General features: G+C 30.0%; 2 protein-coding genes across 5 annotated transcripts in view; one reads left to right on the top strand and one right to left on the bottom strand.

Moving 5' to 3' along the window:
- LOC136976939 (queuosine-tRNA galactosyltransferase-like) overlaps positions 1–8906 on the top strand; it is a 62062-nt gene extending 53156 nt beyond the window's left edge. For all 3 annotated transcript variants that reach the window (XM_067272334.1, XM_067272332.1, XM_067272333.1), the window contains 4 exons: positions 2144–2279; positions 5254–5322; positions 6201–6275; positions 8545–8906. In XM_067272334.1, the coding sequence (XP_067128435.1) occupies positions 2144–2279; positions 5254–5322; positions 6201–6275; positions 8545–8625 (361 nt within the window). In that variant the 3' untranslated portion in view covers positions 8626–8906. The remainder of the gene's footprint in view (positions 1–2143; positions 2280–5253; positions 5323–6200; positions 6276–8544) is intronic.
- A 1176-nt stretch (positions 8907–10082) lies between these two features.
- On the bottom strand, positions 10083–20895 carry Rpp21 (ribonuclease P protein subunit Rpp21). Of its 2 annotated transcripts, XM_067272308.1 has the most exons (5): positions 20388–20895; positions 17968–18068; positions 14521–14603; positions 10656–10804; positions 10083–10577 (listed from the first exon to the last, which is right to left on the bottom strand). In XM_067272308.1, the coding sequence occupies exons 1-4, from the start codon at positions 20439–20441 to the stop codon at positions 10659–10661; spliced, it is 384 nt and encodes a 127-aa protein (XP_067128409.1). In that variant the 5' UTR covers positions 20442–20895; the 3' UTR covers positions 10083–10577; positions 10656–10658. The 2 variants fall into 2 exon arrangements, with proteins under 2 accessions (XP_067128409.1, XP_067128408.1); XM_067272307.1 differs by lacking the exon at positions 10083–10577 and having other exon boundaries at positions 10619–10804.
- Positions 20896–20936: the final 41 nt, after the last annotated feature.

The raw sequence follows: 20936 nt of genomic DNA, 5'->3' as shown, positions 1-20936 counted from the left end.
CCACACACACTACACAAAAGCCCCGGAGCATTGCAATTGAAGAAAAACACATACCATATATCACACTACAGAAGGCCACTATATTGAATACATGTCATATTTTTAGGAAATTCCTGACTATAGACACACACTGACACACTTATTTAATTTTTGTCTTGTTTTGGCCAAAACAAGACAAAATATGTCATTGACCTGTGTACTATGCCTTGACTCTGGTCTGGCATAGTACACAGCAACCAGTGTCAACATAATCATCTAGCAATCACCTTAATATTTGGGCTATAATATGGCTATAATCAAATAATTAATACAAATAGATTCGGTACTAGAGGTAATCATTAGGTGCCATCTCTTATCTAAATTAATAATTATAATTTTAATAACTTAAATAATTTAGAACCTTCTGGAAGAAAATAACTGACCCGGGGCGGGGCTTGAACCCGCAGCCTCCATTTGCCGTGCAGTGCTCTACAATTGCACCACGCGGACCCCAAGCCAGCCTTTGATTCCAGAAGTATTTAAATTTTCGATATAACCTTCCATGGTTACTAACGGCGCTGACTGGAGACAATCCTATGTCAATGGCTTATGAACATCTCTGCGGCACTCAGCCAGCTATCCCTGTCCCCAGCGAGGTATATACATACATACATACGTACATACATACATATAATACACATCTCAAAACCCGAATATTTAGGCAATTGTTAGATGATTATATTAATTCATCAGGCTTTGAGATGTGTATTATAACCTGTGTCAAATGAGTATAACTCACTAAACCCAAAAAAATATAATAATATGACAATGAATGATACAATTAACATTACATTGATGATTCAACAAAGTAATTCTCTGTTAACATAATAGATACATTCCTTTAAAACAGAATATTAAGTGTTGTATTCTATTTTCAAGGAATGTATCTGTCATGACTTTCAGGACTATGTTATACCAAAACAAATGTGTTATAAAAAAAAATTGTCCATAATTAATAAACATTAAAATAAAAGCATGTTATGAGGAACTCACTTAAAGTTCCAATAAAATAATAATCATTTTTTTCACTCATAAAGAAAGTTAAAAGTAATGAACTATTTTTGACAAGAGGTGGCACTAAAGATGAGTTTGTCTGTTGTCTGCTCTATTTGACTACCTTTTCATTTTCCCTGCACATGGTTTTATTTTTGGACTCCCCAATTTTGAGGAAGATGATAATGATAAAACACTTGTTTATAAATAATTTTTGTATTCACAAGAAATATACAAGATCATTCACATGTATTTATAATTATAAACAAAGATATTATTATAGTATATTTGACAAATTTTTGTCAGTTCCATTTCAAGGATCCTATGTCCTGGGCTCTGTGCCTATGCACCTGTTGCACTTGCCTAGTTACAGCATTTTTTGGAATACAAATGTTTAAGTTTATTTTTGGTTCCTCTATTTGTTTAGTCCATTTCTTTTGTAATTGTTTTTGTTTTGAAAAAGAAAGCACTCTGTGCTTTAACAAGCCACTCTGTTAAAGATAATCATATGAACTGAATGCATCAGGGATATAGAGGTCCTAGAAATTTTTAACTGATTTTTCTTTGTAACTGATGCAACTGCCCGTGAAGGGCAGTTACATCAGTTACAAAGAGGAGAAGTGTGTTTTCAGGGTATGGCAAGTCTGGTGTGTTGCATCGCAGTGAAACCAATATTCATCCAGTGGACATTCATAATTTGGAAGACCTAATGGCATTTAAACATCAAATTCTATATGACAAAATTTTGAAGTGCACATTCCAAGCATTCCATTTTCAAACACTATGATTTCTTGAAGAAAGTCTTTGGTGTAGACCAAAAAACATTTGAAGAGCTTTGGTGTTCTGCTGAGTTGACATTTAGGCTTATTGAGACATTGTACAAAGAGAGAGCATATTTTCATCCTGAAGTCTTTCTTGTGGTTTTTTGAAGTTGGACATTATAATGTTAACTGAGAACCACTTGTCCTTAATTATTTATGGAATATTTAGTAAGAAAACAATGTAATTAAAAGTAATAATAAATAAATTTAAATAGAAACAGCTTTTTGCAGTATTTACTGTTTATTTTCATTTAATGATTATTTAAAAATTTTAAATTATTTTCATACAGAAAAACAATATGGGACATTCGGATTAAGGAATTGGAAGAACATGTTTTGTGTCATTGGCCAAAATTTACAATTTGGAATGCTGGAAAACAGGGAAGAAAGTTCTTCCGTTCTATAAGTACTTCTAACAGGAGTAAGGTAATTAATAATATCAAATTGTAATTTTTGACTAATTTATAATGTAATTTGTTATTTGGTGTTTAAATAAACATAATATTTTTGAATCATGTACAAATATTTATAAAACAATTTTTATTTTTTCTTATATTTGAAAAAAACAAATTCCTCACCAAAAGTTTTCTTTAATTTATCTAGTTACTCTCATATAAATTAAAGTTGGTCAAAATTCCCAAATAATAAACTTTAAAGATTGAGAATTATCAAATTATAATATTTTTGTAATTTCTGTAAAAGTATTTTCATCGTTCTGAATAAATTCAACAGTACTAAAGCTACTAAAAAATTAATGTCCAGCAGAGAAGTTCGGAAATGCTAACATTTTTGCCTGTGTCAAATGGGCGAAAATGTTAGCACTTCCAAACTTTTCTGCTGAGATATTAGGTTTTATAGTAGCTTTAGTTCAAGTATACCCAGTTTTTAAGTGATAGTATTATAAATTTAACAGTTTCTGTTATGTCTGTGGTCTCCTCTAGTCAAAGGATTTTAGCTGACAGATGGTGGTTTTCCAATGGTCACAATTCCTTGTTTCTTGCAGATACTATTGTATATAGTCTGTGAAGTTTCCTGCCCAGTTTATTCAGGATCTTCCTCTTTCCCTAGTGCCCTCAATATTTCCCTGAATTAGTCTTTAAAATTTTCAGATTTCCTTAAAGGTGTACTTAGGATTTGCTAGATCCTAGGCAAAATTTATTTCTAAGGACCATTATAAGAGCAATGAAGGCAGAGGGTGATTTATTTAGATCTACAATAATATGAATATTTTTAATATAGAAACAATTTTAATTTCAATAATTTCCAATTTTATGATTTAAATACTAAAATGTACCAAATTTGCAAGTGCCTAGCATCACTTTTTGCCTGTATGTAGGCCTAATTCAGGTTTCCTCTTATGAATGTGAATTCCTTTTTGTTATAAATTCTATCAGAAAATAATAATAGTTTTTATTTATTTATTTACTTTTTTGAGGACTAATTTAACATACAGTCGCAAAGTTTCTAACAGCATACTTATGATAGCAATGATATAAATTCTTCTATAAAATGGTAGACTAAACCAATTGGATCGTTACACCAATAACATTTTTCTTTCAAATACTTATTAGTGTTTGTTTAACTTGAGTTAAATGATCAGTCTTTTAATGGAAATTGCAATTGGCATTATCGTGTATGGAACCAACAGATGGAATTTCTAACATCTAAGGATATCAACTATGCAAAGTAGATTTTAGCAAAGATTAGTCAAAGGAAAAATGTAATTATAATACAGAATAAAATAATATGAAAAAAATTATTCATTACAATAAAAAAAATAAATATGGAAGGACATACAGAACATAGATTTAAATAAGTTCCTTTAAGGTGCACTCAGCAGAGAGAGACTACAATCTTATTACACCTTCTAAGGTTCGCTGAGAGAAAACTGTTTGTTTAACAAACATTTTCTACTTATTAACATAGACTATCATCATTTTTTGAAAACGATTTTTAATTTTAGTTTAAAACCTGAAGATAGCCTATGTTAATATGTTGAAAATGTTTGTTAAATAAACAATTTTCTCTTAGTGAACTTTGGGTGGTGTTGTAAGATATAATTACCTTGAAATATAGTGATCATTTCTACATCAGTAATATTAAACAATGAAATATTATAACAAAAGGATTTTGACCTATTTGAATTTTTGCAAAACTTTTAAACTTCAAATTCTATTATTGTAGCATATAATTCAGCAAATTAGCTGTTTTAAGGTTTAGAAAATCCTGTTTTTAATATGTTGAAATTCCAAATTTTGAATGCTGTTCTCTAAATACTGTTCTGTTTTATATTGATCACAATACAGAAAAGCTAAAAATATTTCTTTCATAATATAATAAGTTCATTTTGGTTGCCTTAAATAAGCAATATTGTTGTATTCTTACATGATAGTGCCAAGATTTATTTGTTCTGATAATATTTAGTTCTTTATACATGATGGAGTCAAAAAAAATAAATCAAACTTTTAATGTAACTTTCATTAAAAAACTCAAACATCAACACCTGTTTAATATTACAACAAGATTTACTAATACTTGAGTAAGATTTTTTTTATTAAGTATAACCATTTTTAGAGTGGGAAGTGTAATTTTCATTGTGCTAATAATACAAGTATTTACAAAGACCTTCAAAATAAGCATCTTCTGCAGTGCACACTTGCCAACATTCATACCAGTTATTAAGAGTCATGCAGTCCATTCTGTACTACTTCCTTTACCTTGTTCAGTCATGATGGCACTTTTTTTTTGTGAAAGACCTGATGAATTATGAGTTTGCTCTTTGTTACAGACCCATCAATAAGGAATTTTATGTTGACATGCTTGGTTGTCTTTGCAATGTGGTGAAAAAATCTCATCTCTGGCAAACAAAAGCTGGTTTCTCCATCACAACAATGTCTTGGCACATGTTCCTAGTTAGTTAATACTTCCAAAGCCTTCTTACTTACCTTACTCTTGTAGACTTCCATGGTTTCACCAAAATGAATGCTCTGTTGATGGCTCTCAGTTCCAAATCAATGGAAGAGATTAAAAGTGCTGTGAAAATTGCACTAAGGAATTAATGCAGAATGGACTGTAACACTGTCTTAATAAGTGGTACAGATGTTAGCAGAGACATATAGTCTCTTCCATTGTATCAATTTTGAAAGTGGTCATTGGAAATATATCTATTATTAATATGATAAAAGTTACATTAAAAGTCAGGTTTATTTTATGACCCTACCACATATAATTTTTTATCATAAATAATGTATTGAAGTCAGCTTTATTTTCCATAATAAATCTTCAAGAAATTATGAAAAATATATAACATAATTCATAAAATATTAATTTAATTTATGTATATATCTACTGAAAAGAAAGGTGGAAAATATTCTGTTTAAAACTTTTCATATTATTTCAGATAGTTGCATTTTGTGATGTAGACAGAAAGAAAATAAGTAAAGGATTTTATACATTTGAAGAAAGTGAGGTAAGTTTCAAATATTTTATCATACTGTAGTCAAATGTAACATTAAATGACTTAAAACCAAATGATTGCTGGATTAATTGGGATATATTACTTCTACTATTAATAATTAAATGCTAAGTAATTTGGCTTAGAGGAAGGCATTAGGCACCATCTCTTATTAAATTTAATAATTAAAATTAAATTAATATTTATTAATTAATTTTATCCAGACAGATTCTTTTCTTCCAAAACCTTCCAAGGAGGTCTGGAGTGGGACTTGAATTCACAACTGCTGCTTACTGTGCGAATGCATCGCCAGTTATGCAGAGCTTTGTTTGATCTTCATTTCCAGAACTGTTAATTAACATATACTGGTTACTCATGGCATGACTCACGTAGCCTAACTGGCAATTGAAGAGGTTTGAGTCCTGCTCTGGGCCAATTCTCTTCTTCCAGAACCTTCTAAATTAATAAATATTAATTTAATTTCAATTGTTAGAAATTAATTATCGAGTAAAATAAAATCCATCCAATGAACAAAGTGATAATAAATACAAATAGGTCATACTAATCTTATATAGCTTTGCAATTACTTTTTGAAACTAACACTAACTGCAAAGCTATATAAGGTTAGTGTGACATATTTGTATTAATTATTGAGTTTTTATACTTAACTGTAAAATTAAATTTTTTCTTAACAGATAGAATATGTTCATTTATTTTGTATTGCAGATTCATTTTTTTTAGTCTCTTAAGATTTATACATCAGGAATTATAGTTTAAGTAGGAACTATTTATGAATATAATTAGTACCATTTTATCTATACATGAAAATTAAAATTTCATTTATATTACAATAATTTGAGATGCTACTGATATTTAGTATTTTAAAATTACAGGATTTAGTCAAACCTAAAATTCCTATTATTCATTTTACTCAAGCAAAGCCACCATTCATTATTTGTGTAAAATTAGTAAGTATAATTTTAAGTGCTTGAATAATAAATAATATTTTGGATAAAATTATTATTCTACATATTTATTAGAAATATATAAATTATTTTAAAATTATATATCATAAAATATATTAACAATTATCTTAAGCATTCTCAGTCATCATTGAGTATAACCTATATGATTATATCTAAATTAATAATAAAATTATTATTGAAATTACATAATACAAATCCTACATAAACCATATTACTTCAAATTTAATTTTAAAAAAAACCAAGGTATTTTTTTCTTTTTTAACATTACACACATAATTACAAAATAAGACTGACAAGGAGAGGGTCATATGTTCAGGTCTCTAATTTGAACAAAACTTGGTTAGCATGTAGCACTTCTCAAGCATTTCCAAAAAACGGACTTTTGGAAATTAAGTGTTTAGTTTATATATCTTTGAAAGTTTCGTGTCTCCTCGGAAAGCTGAGTGGATAAGATGCTAGGCAGTGGAGCTACACAACGTAGGTTCAAATCTTTGCAATTTTAGTTTTTTTTGTGTAACATAATTATTCTATTATTCTATTGTATTATTAGCATTATTATTATTATTATTCCTCAAGTTTAAAGCTTATAAAACAAGAGATTAAAAATCATGATGTAATTTCTTGTTTAGTGAAAAAGAAGTCTCTAGATTTAACTCTTTTATGTCATTAAGTAAAATTTTCATTTCTTCATATTTACTTTCAGATGTGGTATTGTTATATTTGAAGTGTAACAAACATGAGAGCATGAGAAAATTGTCCATAAAATTAACAATTAAAAGGAAAAATATTGCAAATACACTACCCTATTTTGATATCAGACTTGTCTTTTTCATCCATACACAGTAATGTCTGAAGTTTATTTGTTTATGGTGACATAGTATGTAACCATGAACAAAAATATCTGAAAATAAATAAGAAGATATGAAAATTTTACTTAACGACATAAAAGAGTTTAAATCTACAGAAACTTCATTTTTGCTAAACAGGAATTGATGTCACAATTTTGTAATCTCTTTACAGCTTTAAATTTCAGGAATAATAATAGTAATAAAAATAATAATGATACAATAGAATAATAAAATAATTGTTACAAAAAAAATAGAAAAAAGCTAAAATTGTAAAAATTTGAATGTACATTGCGTAGCTCCACTGCCTAGCACCTTATTCACTTGGCTGTTGCCTTTCTGAGAAGACATGAAACTTCCAGAGACTTATAAGCTAAACACTCAATTTTCAAAGGCTTGTTTTTCAGAAACATGTGAGAAGTGAGTCCTATTATTTGGACAAGCTGATTGTGTTTAGGGCTATATGCTCACCAAGTTGTTTGAAGATTCAAATGTCTGATCCTCTTCTTGTGAGTTCTATACTGGGACTCTTTTCATAAGTTGGATTGGTCATAGCTCAAACATAAAAATTAATGGCAATAAAGGGATATAGTTCTCATTGTCACATACAAATTATAGAATACCACATAAATATCATTGCAGAAGCTGACTGGTTTTTATGCTTACTGGCTATATTCATCAAGTTGTCAGTACAAAAATATAGTTTATTAACACATATTCAGGAGTACAGGCAGACAACCATATTTAAAATCACCAAAAATCATATTGAGAAAGTATTTCAATCTTCATGTACAATTGATTTTATTTTGGATTGTTAATTTTTATTTATTTAATATTAGTTAATTTATTTATTATTAAACTCAATTAACTTTATTATAAAATTGATATTAGAATAATAATCCTGGACTGAGCAACTCTGCAGAAAGTTCTTTTTGCTTTTTTGGTAGTAATGACATGAATTCAATAGTTAAGCACAAATAAATTTACCAGTTATTGTTATATAGTGTTTATACCCATTGTGCTATTAGTGTGATCAATTGTTTAGACTCAAAAATAATAAGTTAAATTTACCAGTTTTGATCATACCAGTAGTAAGATTTGAGACTGGCTGTATGTTATTTTTCTTACATGTAATGCTCATTTTAATCTTAGTTAAAAACTTGTTATAAATGGATGTTTAGTTTTCTCAAGTGTTCTAGAACATGTTAAAGCTCCTTATAATTAAATCTAATGATAATCACTAAAAGCCAGCCATAATAATTTATTTATACTGTAAATTTTTCTGGTTATTAAAGATTTGAATTTATTTTGTTAACCAGTTTTTTTGTCAATAAACCATACAATTTATTAGCTTTATAAATATATATATTTCATGTAAATAATATATTTATATTATTTTAAATTAGGATCTAACAGGAGGAAACTTTGAAGAAAACCTTTCAAGTCTTAATTTAACAGAAGGCATTGATTATTTTCTTTTCAGCTGAAATTTAATGTATATTAAAAATTAATCTTTTATTATCCATGTTTGAGAATATCTTCAAAACTTCAGTAATTTCCATATTTTTTTTAGTTTATAAATTTGCTTTGTGGAAAGATATGTTGTTACTCAGAAATGCATTTTACCATCCTTATCTTTACCTAATGACAAGGAAACAATGATTTATATCTAAATTTTATTTTATATCATAATATAAAACTGAATAATTCTCCAGTACACAATTCGATTTACCTTCAATAAAATAAAAAAAAAATTTATGCTTTATTGAAACTGAATAATGTTTTCTAATATATATAAAAATAGAAATTTATCTAAGAGCATATAATTTTTAATTGTATTCTATACATTAAAGAATTGTTTGTACATACTGTATATGACTTGTTGAATATTTGTCTGTTGTCTCAATTTTTCTGAATACAGTCAAACCTGTTTTTATGCGCTCTTTTTATGTGCGATTTTTAATTTGTGCGGTATAGTTGGCGACTAGTCTCGTGCGATTCGTCATGTCTCACGTTGACTTATTATAACTAAATAAACTTATTATAGCTAAATACTTATTATAGCATAAATGCACTTATTATAGTAATATTATTGCATAAATATGCGAAAAATGAAATAATTTACTTTTTAAGTCAACAAAACACCACCTGGACAAAAATATGTAAAACAGACGATAGACCAGACGATGCAGTCAAGTGCTGACATCTGTTGTCAATAAATTCTATTTCGTACGGTCTTGAGTTATTTTCTATGTGAGACTTTTTTTTATGCGGTCCCTGTTGACCGCATAAAAAAAAAGTTTTAGCAACACAATTAAAAAATATTTTTTACAGCCATTCATGAAGTTTCGTGCAATTTTTTTTATGCGTTTTTTTTTAATGAGGTCCCTATCCCCCGCATAAAAACAGGTTTGACTGTATTTTATACTATGAAAACATAGTTTTGCATAAACATTGTGAATGAGAGGTGATATGCTTACAGATCATGGTGTATTTATCCACAAACACTTATTTATAATTCAAATTTTAGCAACATTATAAAAAGATACAACTTTTTAAATTTACATACATGGAGCTTGCATGGCAATCAACTCAGGTGTTTCATGCAAGTTTGAATCACGATTAAAAACAGCTATATACAAGTTTTGTGTTAATTCCAAAAAAATGCTGAATCAATTTTAATTTTCCACCTTTTGTATACTTCAAAAAATATGTTAAAAAATTCATTTTAAATAAACATCAATATAGTATGATTCTATTGATGTAATTGGAAAAATGTAATATATATCAAAGTAAAGTATCACCAGAATCATAAATATCTTGAAGATGCTTCAGTTTAAATACAGTAAAACTTTTATATAGACATCTTCAGGGTATACAACTTTTATCTACATAAGTAGTGTGATCACTTGTGTTATGAAAAAATTGACACTCATAATCTATATGGTACTCTTATTATTTCTTTACTTACAGAACTGTAATTAATTTCACATAATACTGTACATACATAGTATGAAAGCTTGAATTATATATTACAGAATAATTAACACTATACATGGTATGTGTAAAATGAATGCAAACAGTGGGGTTCATTTAAATACAGTACAGTACCTAAGCAGGTCTCTAGAGGAAATCTATATGTTTATGAAATGGTAACAAGGTTTTATTTAAAGTCTGTATTTTAACAGAAGACAGAAAAAATTATTAAATGGAAATCACTAAATATGCGGAAGTTTCCAAGTGTCAAAAAAAGTGTTAATTAAACCAGTTTTTACATCAGGTTGAGTGTTGCAAATGATAGACTGTGATCATCACTGATTGAATGTTTTCAAAATTTACAGACCTATAAATTCCCACTGGCATCTGCTGTCTGTCCGTTCTTCCTTAATCTCAAGAATGGAGTTTGCTAGTCATCTGCAAGTTTGCTACTTTCAGATTACTAGAATGAAAAACAAAAACCTTTATAATGGAATTGTTAACTTCAATCTTCTGATAAAACTACAAATTAAATTAATACATTTTATTTCTCAATATGGTTTCCCAAATATTCAATAGATACTTGTGCTTCTGGTCTGTTGTACCAAAGTTCATAATCTGCTTTATTTAGAAATCTTTTTATGGTTCCACAAGTTAAGCATTTGATAATGCTGTGTTTTGACCTTTTACCTGAAAAATAAAACCATTTTATCAATAAAAGATAAAACAAAATAGTAAATCAAGTAGTAATAAATTAGTGTTGGACCGAATATTCTGTATTATTTGGTATTTGACCAAATACTAAACACATGTATTCGATATTCAGCCAAATAATCTCATTTTAGTTGAGAGAGAAAAAGGAAAAAATGAGATTAATATTGTGAAAACTCATATTTAAAAATATTGTTATATTTGTTTCTGAGAGGGATAAATAACTTAAGCAATGATTTCTCAAGATTATTTATTAATTATTAATCACAATTCAAGAATGATAAATTGTAATGAACAGTAATGCTTCTGCATTCATAGAAGTAAATGATTTTTTTTGGTTGTCAAATACTTCCAGTTTCACTGAACATACCATATATTCACTAAATACAGTACTTAGCAAGGCTGCCAAAAACCAATTGACCTCAATGGCAATATTTAGTTTTTTTACTTTACTTTAAAATTAATTGTATTATGTAATTACATAATACAATTTTATTTTTTAAGAATTATTACATAATCTTTATTTATTGAATAGAAGACACTGTCCTCCACCTTATTCGAAAGCTTAGGAGTTTAAGTATTCTATTTCAGGCAGTTTCATATAAACTAGCTGATATTCAGCTAATTTATATTTGGTATTCAATACTAATAACATCCAAATTATTATTCAATATTTGGCCAAAAATCCACATTTACTGTATCCATATAATTAATACAGGCAGTCCTTAGCTAGTGCAGTTTCAGTTAACATATTTTTGCTTTAATGCAGTTCATTATGAACAATTTTCATACTATGAAATAGTAGTGATCTTCTCTGGAACCAAGTACTGTGTGCACAGTTTGCTTAACATACCTACCACATTAACTGAGGACTACCTTCTTTAAAAGTACTATCTGTGGTAATTATGATTCAATTACTTAGCTAACAAAATGAAAAGATAGAAAATGTTTTAGCTAAGCATGCAATAATAGCTGAATTATCATATGAATTCTTTTCAAATGGCACATATATTTAATACATTGAAAGTAAAATTAATTTTATCACTTATATAATAATCATACATTAGTTCCCTACACAGGCCTAGGAGTGCTATTTCCCGTTTGAAAAAGTGAGAAAAGTGAGTTGAAATACAGAAAAAGTGAATAAAAAGTGAGTGCAATAGTGACAAAACAAAGTGAAAACACAGAAGGAAAACTCAGCAAAACAGCAGTAAAAATTGTTATTTCTTTTTATTCTGTTATGGTTAAACACATTTTAAAAATTTCTGTATATACTGTAATATAGTAGCCACTCGTTATATCGCGTTTTTTTTCTGTTTCCCGATAACCAGTGGCTTCTGTATTTCCAGTAAACCATGAATACTTGAAATGTCTTTGGCTTCTGTAAATAATCAGTCATGAAAGATGATGTTCTTTTATTAAGATTATTCTGCATGTTATCAACTTCCTTCTATTTCGCTTCCTCTTGCTTTTGAACACTTAACACTAATAAGCATCACACGTGCTGCTTGTACTTCATTCATGTTCTTGCTGTTAATAGCCTTCTCCAGTTTTTTTGTTTGCTGCTTCTAACAAAACTTAGACTGTCGCATGTATTTCATTTTCTTCTACATTTTTCTGGTTTAAACTCAGTTGCCGTTCCATAATCTTCATGTTACGAACAGCTTTCTTTTGTTGTTCTTCAAAACATTTCTGTGCTCTTTTTTCCGTTTCTCTTATTCTTTTAACTTCTTTTCATTTTCCAATCGTTCTTGATAATTTCTATGCACCGAGGAAGCTAATTTCAGTCGTCCTTTGCAATAGGTACAAGGTGTGGGCTTTGGTCATACATGTTTAGTCCCTCCTTAACAATCAAAAGTGAATTAAGCATTCTTTCCAACACTGATGCTCTATCAGGAGAAAGTGCCCGGCATAAAATTGATCCTCTCATTCATGGGAACGGGATTTTCGATGCTGATTTCACTAATTTGGCTATTCTCGGATATTTATCATTATCAGAAACTGTTTATTTTTTAATGCTTCGAGATGTGTAAATATTGATTTCCAAATAAAATAATAAATCTGAAATAAATATACTCCAAATAATATAAGTAAAATAATATTTTATTAATGATTTCATAAATAACAAAAAACTTTTTCCTGCAGATGAATAAAAACCAATATCGTTGCAAAGTTGTTAACCTTTGGGAAGCCTGTGAAAATCTTTCTCACAAGCAATTACGTGTTGTACTTTTTACAACACTTCGAATATTTTAATTTATTTGGTAAATTTTATATGTAAATATGAATTTACATTTTCGTTTACTTTTTTAGTCTCTCAATTAATGCACAATTATAATCGGCATAAGAGAAGATTAAAAAATGGATATTTCACAAGCAAAGTAATCACACATTTTATGAAAATAACACTTACTATATGGAATAATTATACTTGTAGTCAATTTAAACATACATTTATGGGAAGATGTAGATGTGATTTAACGTTAACAATATGCTATGAAATCATTAAAGTAATTTTATTAAACTCAAGTTTATGAAATTATTTAAAGATAAATCAAGTAAAAAAATATTTTTGTAAACGACAACTCCATAACCCGATTGTTAATTAAAACCAAATAATCTGCCAAATTATTGGGCTATAACCAGGATAACTAAATGGTCAGAAACGAAATCTTTTTTAGTGGTAGGAGGTTACGCTACTATCTCGTGTTAATTTTAATAATTATATATTTTGAATTTAAAAGCGGCAGCAGTGTTGTCAGCTTGAGAGATTAATCCCTCTGCGTAATGTGCTTTCCCCTGCAAAAGGACTTTAGTGATTTTCTTAGAAAACAGCCAAAACCGCAGGGATGCTTAGAATACTTATTTTTAAACTCTGTAGAAGGAAATGCAATTCGGATAAGGTAGATTTTGGCGAATAATGAAAATATGGCATGAGTACATAACTTTACTCAACACTGGCTTCTGAATTTGTAATGAGAGGGATTTTTTAAGTGCATAAAAGATTTTTTTAAATACGTTAAATAAATTTTTGTTTTCTATAACCTAACGACACTGAGCGGGCAGTTGCAATTTTGAGTCTGCTCAGGGCCGCGTATTTTCTTCTAAAAAATTCTATTCTGATAGTCCGATAATTCGGCAATTCGTTTGGCTTTAAAATTATTTTTGGTTTGCCCCACATCTTAATTAAGCACGTGAAAATGACCAAAAAAGTGAGAAAAGTGAGAAAAGTGAGCGACTCCGAGGCCTGCCTACACTATCTAACTTAAAAAAGAAAGTCATTAATTCTTACTTTTGTGATATTTCTATGATTAATCATTTTAATAATTTTCTAGAGTGATACTGAAAGTACTGTTCATGTCAAAAACAAAGCCAGTCAGTAACAATTTATATAGATGTTTGAACAAAGCATGCTTCCACACCAACAGAGCTCTACTCAACAAAAGGTATTGATAATATTGATATATTCTCCACCTTCGTACAACTGATGTATGTATCTTTTCACCAAAGATTTACTTTTATCGCTTTGATTGTAGTCCTACAAGTTATTGTGTATTATTCTGTATTAGATGTCAAGTAATACAGTCCTTGCTGCATTTGTCTACAAGTCTCTCTATTCATGTACAAATGACATCTGTTCTTAAATTTTGGACACGTATTAAAAAATATATCAACTTTCAATGAAGTGAACTTACTTTTTAATCTAAAAGTAGAGGTTATTCCTGGATATAATATAATGTAACATTTCTTACACATTGTCCTTTTAATATCTGGATCTCTAAAGAATGCATTAAAATATTCATTAAATTGAATTTAGGAAATAAAGCTAAAATGATATAAAAATATTTCTATTAATTACTATATACTGAAAAATTTATAGATTTAAATTAAATAATATTGTAATAATATTTAACAGTAGTTTTAAAACAATGTCTACCATAAAAAAACTAAAATACAAATAAAATTGCAGCCCAAAAATAGTGCTTAAATCTTCAAATTACAGCCAAAAATTATTGTTCATCTGTCTGTCTATCTTTCATTAGTCTTGAAAACGGAGTTAAATATATGAAAATCAAGAGCAGATATAGAAAGCTGAGATGACTGGTATGACTCAATTGTTATCAGGAGAAGTATGATGTACAGGCAAGACACCACTAAAATTAGACCAAACATGGAAAGTTTAAGGGCTGGACACCCCAATTTACTATATATGAACTTCCAGTCTGGACCATAAGTCACGTAATTTTAAATTAAGGCAATCCTGTACTTTCGTACAATTCGCTTTTTCATACTTTCAATTTTTATCAATATATATGGCAAAATGTGCATACTTTCGTGTAATGACTCTCCCCTTCTCATGAACTATTAGTCACTAGTCCCTCCCCACCTCTCCAATATTGCATGTCCATCAGTGTAATGTTGGAGATTATCACGTCCATTTTCAGTGTCACAGGTTCAATCATTGAAATAGTCGATATAATAAATGAATTAAAATTATTAAAATTACCTTCTTCGCAATACTATAAAGAATCACAAACACACTTTAAAAATGAACTAGCTGTCAACAATGAAGATATTGATGAGTTAATGCAATCTCGCTCAGAACCTCTGTGAAATGAAGACCTGATTAGACTACAAGAGATGAATGAAATATAAAATGAAGAAGAACCTGATAACAAACTCATTGTTAAGACTTTGACACTCAATAAAATGAATGAAGTCTTTGTGCATCTTGACAAATTTTTGACCATCATGGAAGAATGTGATCTCAATGGAGAGAGTATATCTCATGTATGAAGGGCAATAGAAAAAGACACAGCTTGTTACAGAACTCTTTATTAAGAAAAGAAAAAGAAGAGTACAATTCAATTATCTTTTGACAAATTTATAAAGAAAACACCATATACTAATCAATAAAAAATAAATCTGGCACCTGATAATCCAAAATATCCAGTAATCTGGCACTAGGAAAAGTAGCAAATGGTCTGATGATAACTCTACATGCTAGTATTCCATGAATCAAAATTTGTTTGGACATATGGTGGATTAAAAACCAGTCCTAGGTAGAAATTGAATTGAAGAGGAGGTGTACAGCCTATGTTGGAAGATCAAACATGGAATTAATGTCAAAAGTATTTGCTTAGCTATTGTGTATGAAATTATTAAAGTGTATTAAAGTCTCTTATTAATTTTATCATTATATGGTCAAATATGGGATCTAGAACAATACAATTAAGAAAACTACTCATTTTGTTATAGCATCTTGTTTATGTTGAGTTGAAAGCTTTCGTAGGTGCTTTTCTGTGCCTAATACATGTTTACACCACAACTGCCAAATAAGTTGGTGCAAACATCTTTCAGGACTGGACTTGAAAGAATCATATGATGTTTGCAAGTTTCAACAAGAGTTTGATTCTCACTATCTGTTTGGTAATGTCTATAAAAGAAGCTTTCCACTATTGCAACATGAGTTACTTGGAATTTGCTTTTCAGTCAACAAAGTCAGTAAGTAGAATCAAAGGTTGATCTGACTTCTAAGAAATACAACTTGTCTTAAATATGAGCCAGCTTCAGATACACCACCATTAGTTGGCAAAGCAAACCATAGATTAATTAAAAGAAGATGGAAAACTGCCGTAATTTCATAATTTTTGTTACTCTTTCAATGTCTGACATGCTAGATTATAGAAAAACATGTAATTGAGTGACTTAGGCATAAGTTCACTCCCATGTGTGTGGCTCTCATTTTCCATCTTTTCTTTATTTATGCAGCAACATCCACAAAACCACTTTATTGCAGTACATTCTATTGTGTTTTTTTTATACAATATTCGTTATTTATAAGTATATTTTTCTTATTTTAAAACACGTAACAAAAAATCGTGGTGTTTCGGGGTCCGGAACAGATTAATAACATTTAATAGGGAAAATTTATTTGACATAAGAGTAATTTAAGTTACGAGTTCTGTCACGGAATGAATTAAACTCATACACCACTGTATACAGCAATATCTGCAACATTCAGATTGCCTATTAGTTATCAAATTTTGTAAAAATACAAAAATATTTAAAACACGTAACAAAAAATCGTGGTGTTTCGGGGTCCGGAACAGATTAATGAAATTCGTAGCTCTATTAATTACATAAATGATAAGTGAAATTCAGAAAAGAGTAAATTTTTTATATGCACTTAACACCAAATTATACACTATACAAACAAATGAGTGTATCTTTCACTGTTAAACTTGGAAAATATTATTTATTTAAAACTAAATGCTCGTATTTAGCAAAGTATATTCAACATCTTCAGACAGAAGATTCTAAAGAGAACACAAAATAGTTTCCATGTTCTAATGGAACATATCCACATCTTTTCATTGTCTAAAATTTAATGCATTTAACTGTATTGTACAATGCTCTGCTTGTTTGGGAGATGAAGTTTCAAGAAGTTCCACTTACACTTACAAGTTAGTATTTCTGAGCTTTCCAGTCCATTCTCACTGGTTCCAAAACCATTGGTACCCTTGTTTCAGTACCCTGAATATAGATTAATGTTGTCTTAGTCAAGTTTCTAAGTTTTAGTTTTAATACTAAAACAGAATTTGGATGTATACACTAGCATATTTGTTTTCACTGAAACTATACTGGTATGGACTGGAAAGCTCAAAATAGTAGGCATTAGTGAAATTTTTTCAAATTTCATCTCCAAACAAGTAGAGAACTGTACATATTAAAATTGTTGTAGAAATAACCACTACATATAAAACATATATTCAGCAAAAAAAAAAAAAAAACCACTACGTAAAAGCAAATATTTAACCTACAACAACCACTCAACATGGGTGAAAATATTTGCTTTTATGTAATGTTTTGTATTTTTTTTTTTTTTAATGGATATTGGTATTGTGTGTAGTGCTTATTTACATATACCCAGTTTGAGTGGTTGTTGTCCTGACATCTTCAATTTAGAATTTTTGAATCTCAGGATTCCAGGACTTTGAATCGGGAAATGATGATAGCCATTCTATAGTTTTACCATACTTACTTTTTCATAATATTCTGGCATTAATAATTTCATAAATTACAACAAATAATATATCTTTTAAAACATTAAGCCATCATAAAAAAAAAACATAACTTACAATTTTATTTGACTTTTCTGACATATCATCTTGATAGTGCGGCCATAATATCTTATTAGATTGAAATTTGTTGGAGTCATAGCTAATACTGTATAGGCTGCCTAAAACAACAATAAATTTATTAATTTTAACACTTTTTATTACATAAGTTAACTACTAAAATCAATAATTGCCAGAAATAAATACAAATTTATTTTAAAACATATAAATCATTAAACTACGATAATCCATTTTGGGTGTACTACAGATTACCACCTATGGAATTTCGGGACTTTGGGTATATATACTCAGAGGACCGAGACGAGTTCGACGGTACCCTACTTTTGGGCCGGAGGCAAAAAATAAGAAAGTTATCATACTTTTTTCAGCAATTGCGCGATGATACGGAGTCGCGTCGCTCTCTCCGCTAAGTCTATTGCGTGTTTAACAGGCAGTCCGGCAATCGGCCATATATACCTTCAACAAAGATGGATGTTTATCCACGAGCACACCGATCGTCTACAGTTTGAGTTAAGTCCTTTTTGCAACCCTCGCACTTGTCGATCTCGGGGCTACGACTCCTCAGTCTCGCTATCGCTCGCGGTCGGCTAGTAAGTACTACGAGCCGACCGCACTATCATGATCGGGAGTCGCGATGCTTGAAAAAAAGGAACTGGCGTTCGACTGTTTGTGCTCCCAACGAACTCCCCCGGGAGTCCGTCGGCAGGCCATCGATTGTTTGACGTCACTAGTTATTGATTCACGGTAGTTCTTGAACAAAAGAAAAAAAAAAGGAAGTGGCATTCGACTGTTTGTGCAATTTCTTGCCTTTCACAATGCTTTTTTTAAATTTGTTTGCAAACTTTACCGCGAGATGGCAGCACTAGGAACTACGGTCCGTCTGCACGAAAGCATTAAAAAAGTATGATAATCTTGTGTGAACCGTCTTTGTAAGCCAAGTAATGATATTGGTAGACGCTCCAACAGCATCGGTTAGGGAAACTTAGTTTATTTATTCATATGCATTTCGGGTTGGTTTATTTCCCAATCCCTCTTCGGTGCTGTTAAGGAAAAATTACAAAAAACGTCGAGGTTTCCGACAGTATTTAGGATCACGTAAATTGGAAAACAATAAACACAGAAACTTACATATTATAAAGCTGGTGCGTTATTATAAGTTGGTACAATTTTTATAATTATTTTTCTGTATTTTTAACAGGAGTGTTACATTCACTACAACAAAAAATCTGTGATTTAATACAATATAAACAAATTTGTGATTTAATACAATTGTTAAACATATACATATTTATTTATTTACAGTTATTCATTTTATATTATTTAAATAAAAACTTACATTTGCAGTGCAGGTGTTATGTTCATGATGAGAGTGAAGATGGGTAAAGACCGGTGTTTAACGGGACTTGGCTACGTACTGACATGTGTTGTAAGGTTATCCGAAAGCCCAGGCAATCTAAACAGTGGGGTGTGTTGTAAACGATGTTTAACGGATGGAGGTGTCTTTTATTAGTTGGTACCAATGGGGGTTTATTGTCATACCCTCAGAAATATTAATGAGTTGCTCTTTAGGGTGTTTTCTGTTTTCTGGTACCAACTAATAAAAGACACCTCCATCCGTTAAACATCGTTTACGACACACCCCACTGTTTAGATTGCCTGGGCTTTCGGATAACCTTACAACACATGTCAGTACGTAGCCAAGTCCCGTTAAACACCGGTCTTTACCCATCTTCACTCTCATCATGAACATAACACCTGCACTGCAAATGTAAGTTTTTATTTAAATAATATAAAATGAATAACTGTAAATAAATAAATATGTATATGTTTAACAATTGTATTAAATCACAAATTTGTTTATATTGTATTAAATCACAGATTTTTTGTTGTAGTGAATGTAACACTCCTGTTAAAAATACAGAAAAATAATTATAAAAATTGTACCAACTTATAATAACGCACCAGCTTTATAATATGTAAGTTTCTGTGTTTATTGTTTTCCAATTTACGTGATCCTAAATACTGTCGGAAACCTCGACGTTTTTTGTAATTTTTCCTTAACAGCACCGAAGAGGGATTGGGAAATAAACCAACCCGAAATGCATATGAATAAATAAACTAAGTTTCCCTAACCGATGCTGTTGGAGCGTCTACCAATATCATTACTTGGCTTACAAAGACGGTTCACACAAGATTAATATTCACAGCATCCACACCTACTACATTAAAAAGTATGATAACTTAAAAACTATGATAACTTTCGTATTTTTCGTCTCCGGTCCAAAAGTAGGATATCGTTGAACTCGTCTCGGTCCCCTCAGTTGAGATATATACTCAAAGTCTCGAAATTCCATAGGTGGTAATCTATAGTATCCCCTTCATTTTTAACAAAAATAAAAAATAGAATTTTTTAAATTCACCTGATAAAGAAAATTAACTCTTTGGTAAATATCTTTTCCTTTTCCTTTACCCATTTTGACAGCTGCAAATCACGTGGTCCAATTATTTATATAAATTATCGCATAAACGGTTGCTTAAATACAACACGGAGATCCAGTCTTAATTACTTCTCTCTCTCTCTTTTTTTACTGTTCGTACGAAGGTTTTAGCCTCTTAACTTCTTATTTTGATACAAAACAAACATCATCTTTACCTCCATTTTTCAATCACAGGCGACAACATTTCTATTCTGGGGCCACGTTCTTGTTCTTGTTCTTGTTCGGAGGTTTATATTGGAAGGTGTAGCTGTTATCGGCTTTTCTTCCGAGGCGCCGCCTGGTGGCTAGGCGAAGCGGCCGGTCTAGTAAATATACCGCTCGAGAGCTGATATGTGATGGCGCATGGCGCGGGTCAATGCCCGCGTTTGGCCAATAAAGTTGGCTAAGATGACGAATCTGGTGCAGGTCCAAGGAGAGGGCTTGGCCCAACTTCTGGGGCCACGTGTCTCTACGTAAAATATTTATAGCTCC

Source organism: Centruroides vittatus, unplaced genomic scaffold, assembly GCF_030686945.1.
Source record: "Centruroides vittatus isolate TY-2023 unplaced genomic scaffold, ASM3068694v2 contig_436, whole genome shotgun sequence".
NCBI classification, from domain to species: Eukaryota; Metazoa; Arthropoda; class Arachnida; order Scorpiones; family Buthidae; genus Centruroides; species Centruroides vittatus.
The sequence above is the reverse complement of the archived record's forward strand: the minus strand, read 5'-3'. Positions and strand labels throughout refer to the sequence as shown.

Excerpts from the sequence above, each read along its gene's own strand:
- Rpp21 (XM_067272308.1), bottom strand. The coding sequence starts at position 20,441 with ATGGGTAAAGGAAAAGGAAAAGATATTTACCAAAGAGTTAATTTTCTT. Across the intron at positions 14,604-17,967 it reads CAGAAAAGTCAAATAAAATT|AGATCCAGATATTAAAAGGA; the intron begins GTAAGTTATGTT and ends TGCATTCTTTAG. Across the intron at positions 10,805-14,520 it reads CTCTACTTTTAGATTAAAAA|GTAAAAGGTCAAAACACAGC; the intron begins GTAAGTTCACTT and ends TTTATTTTTCAG.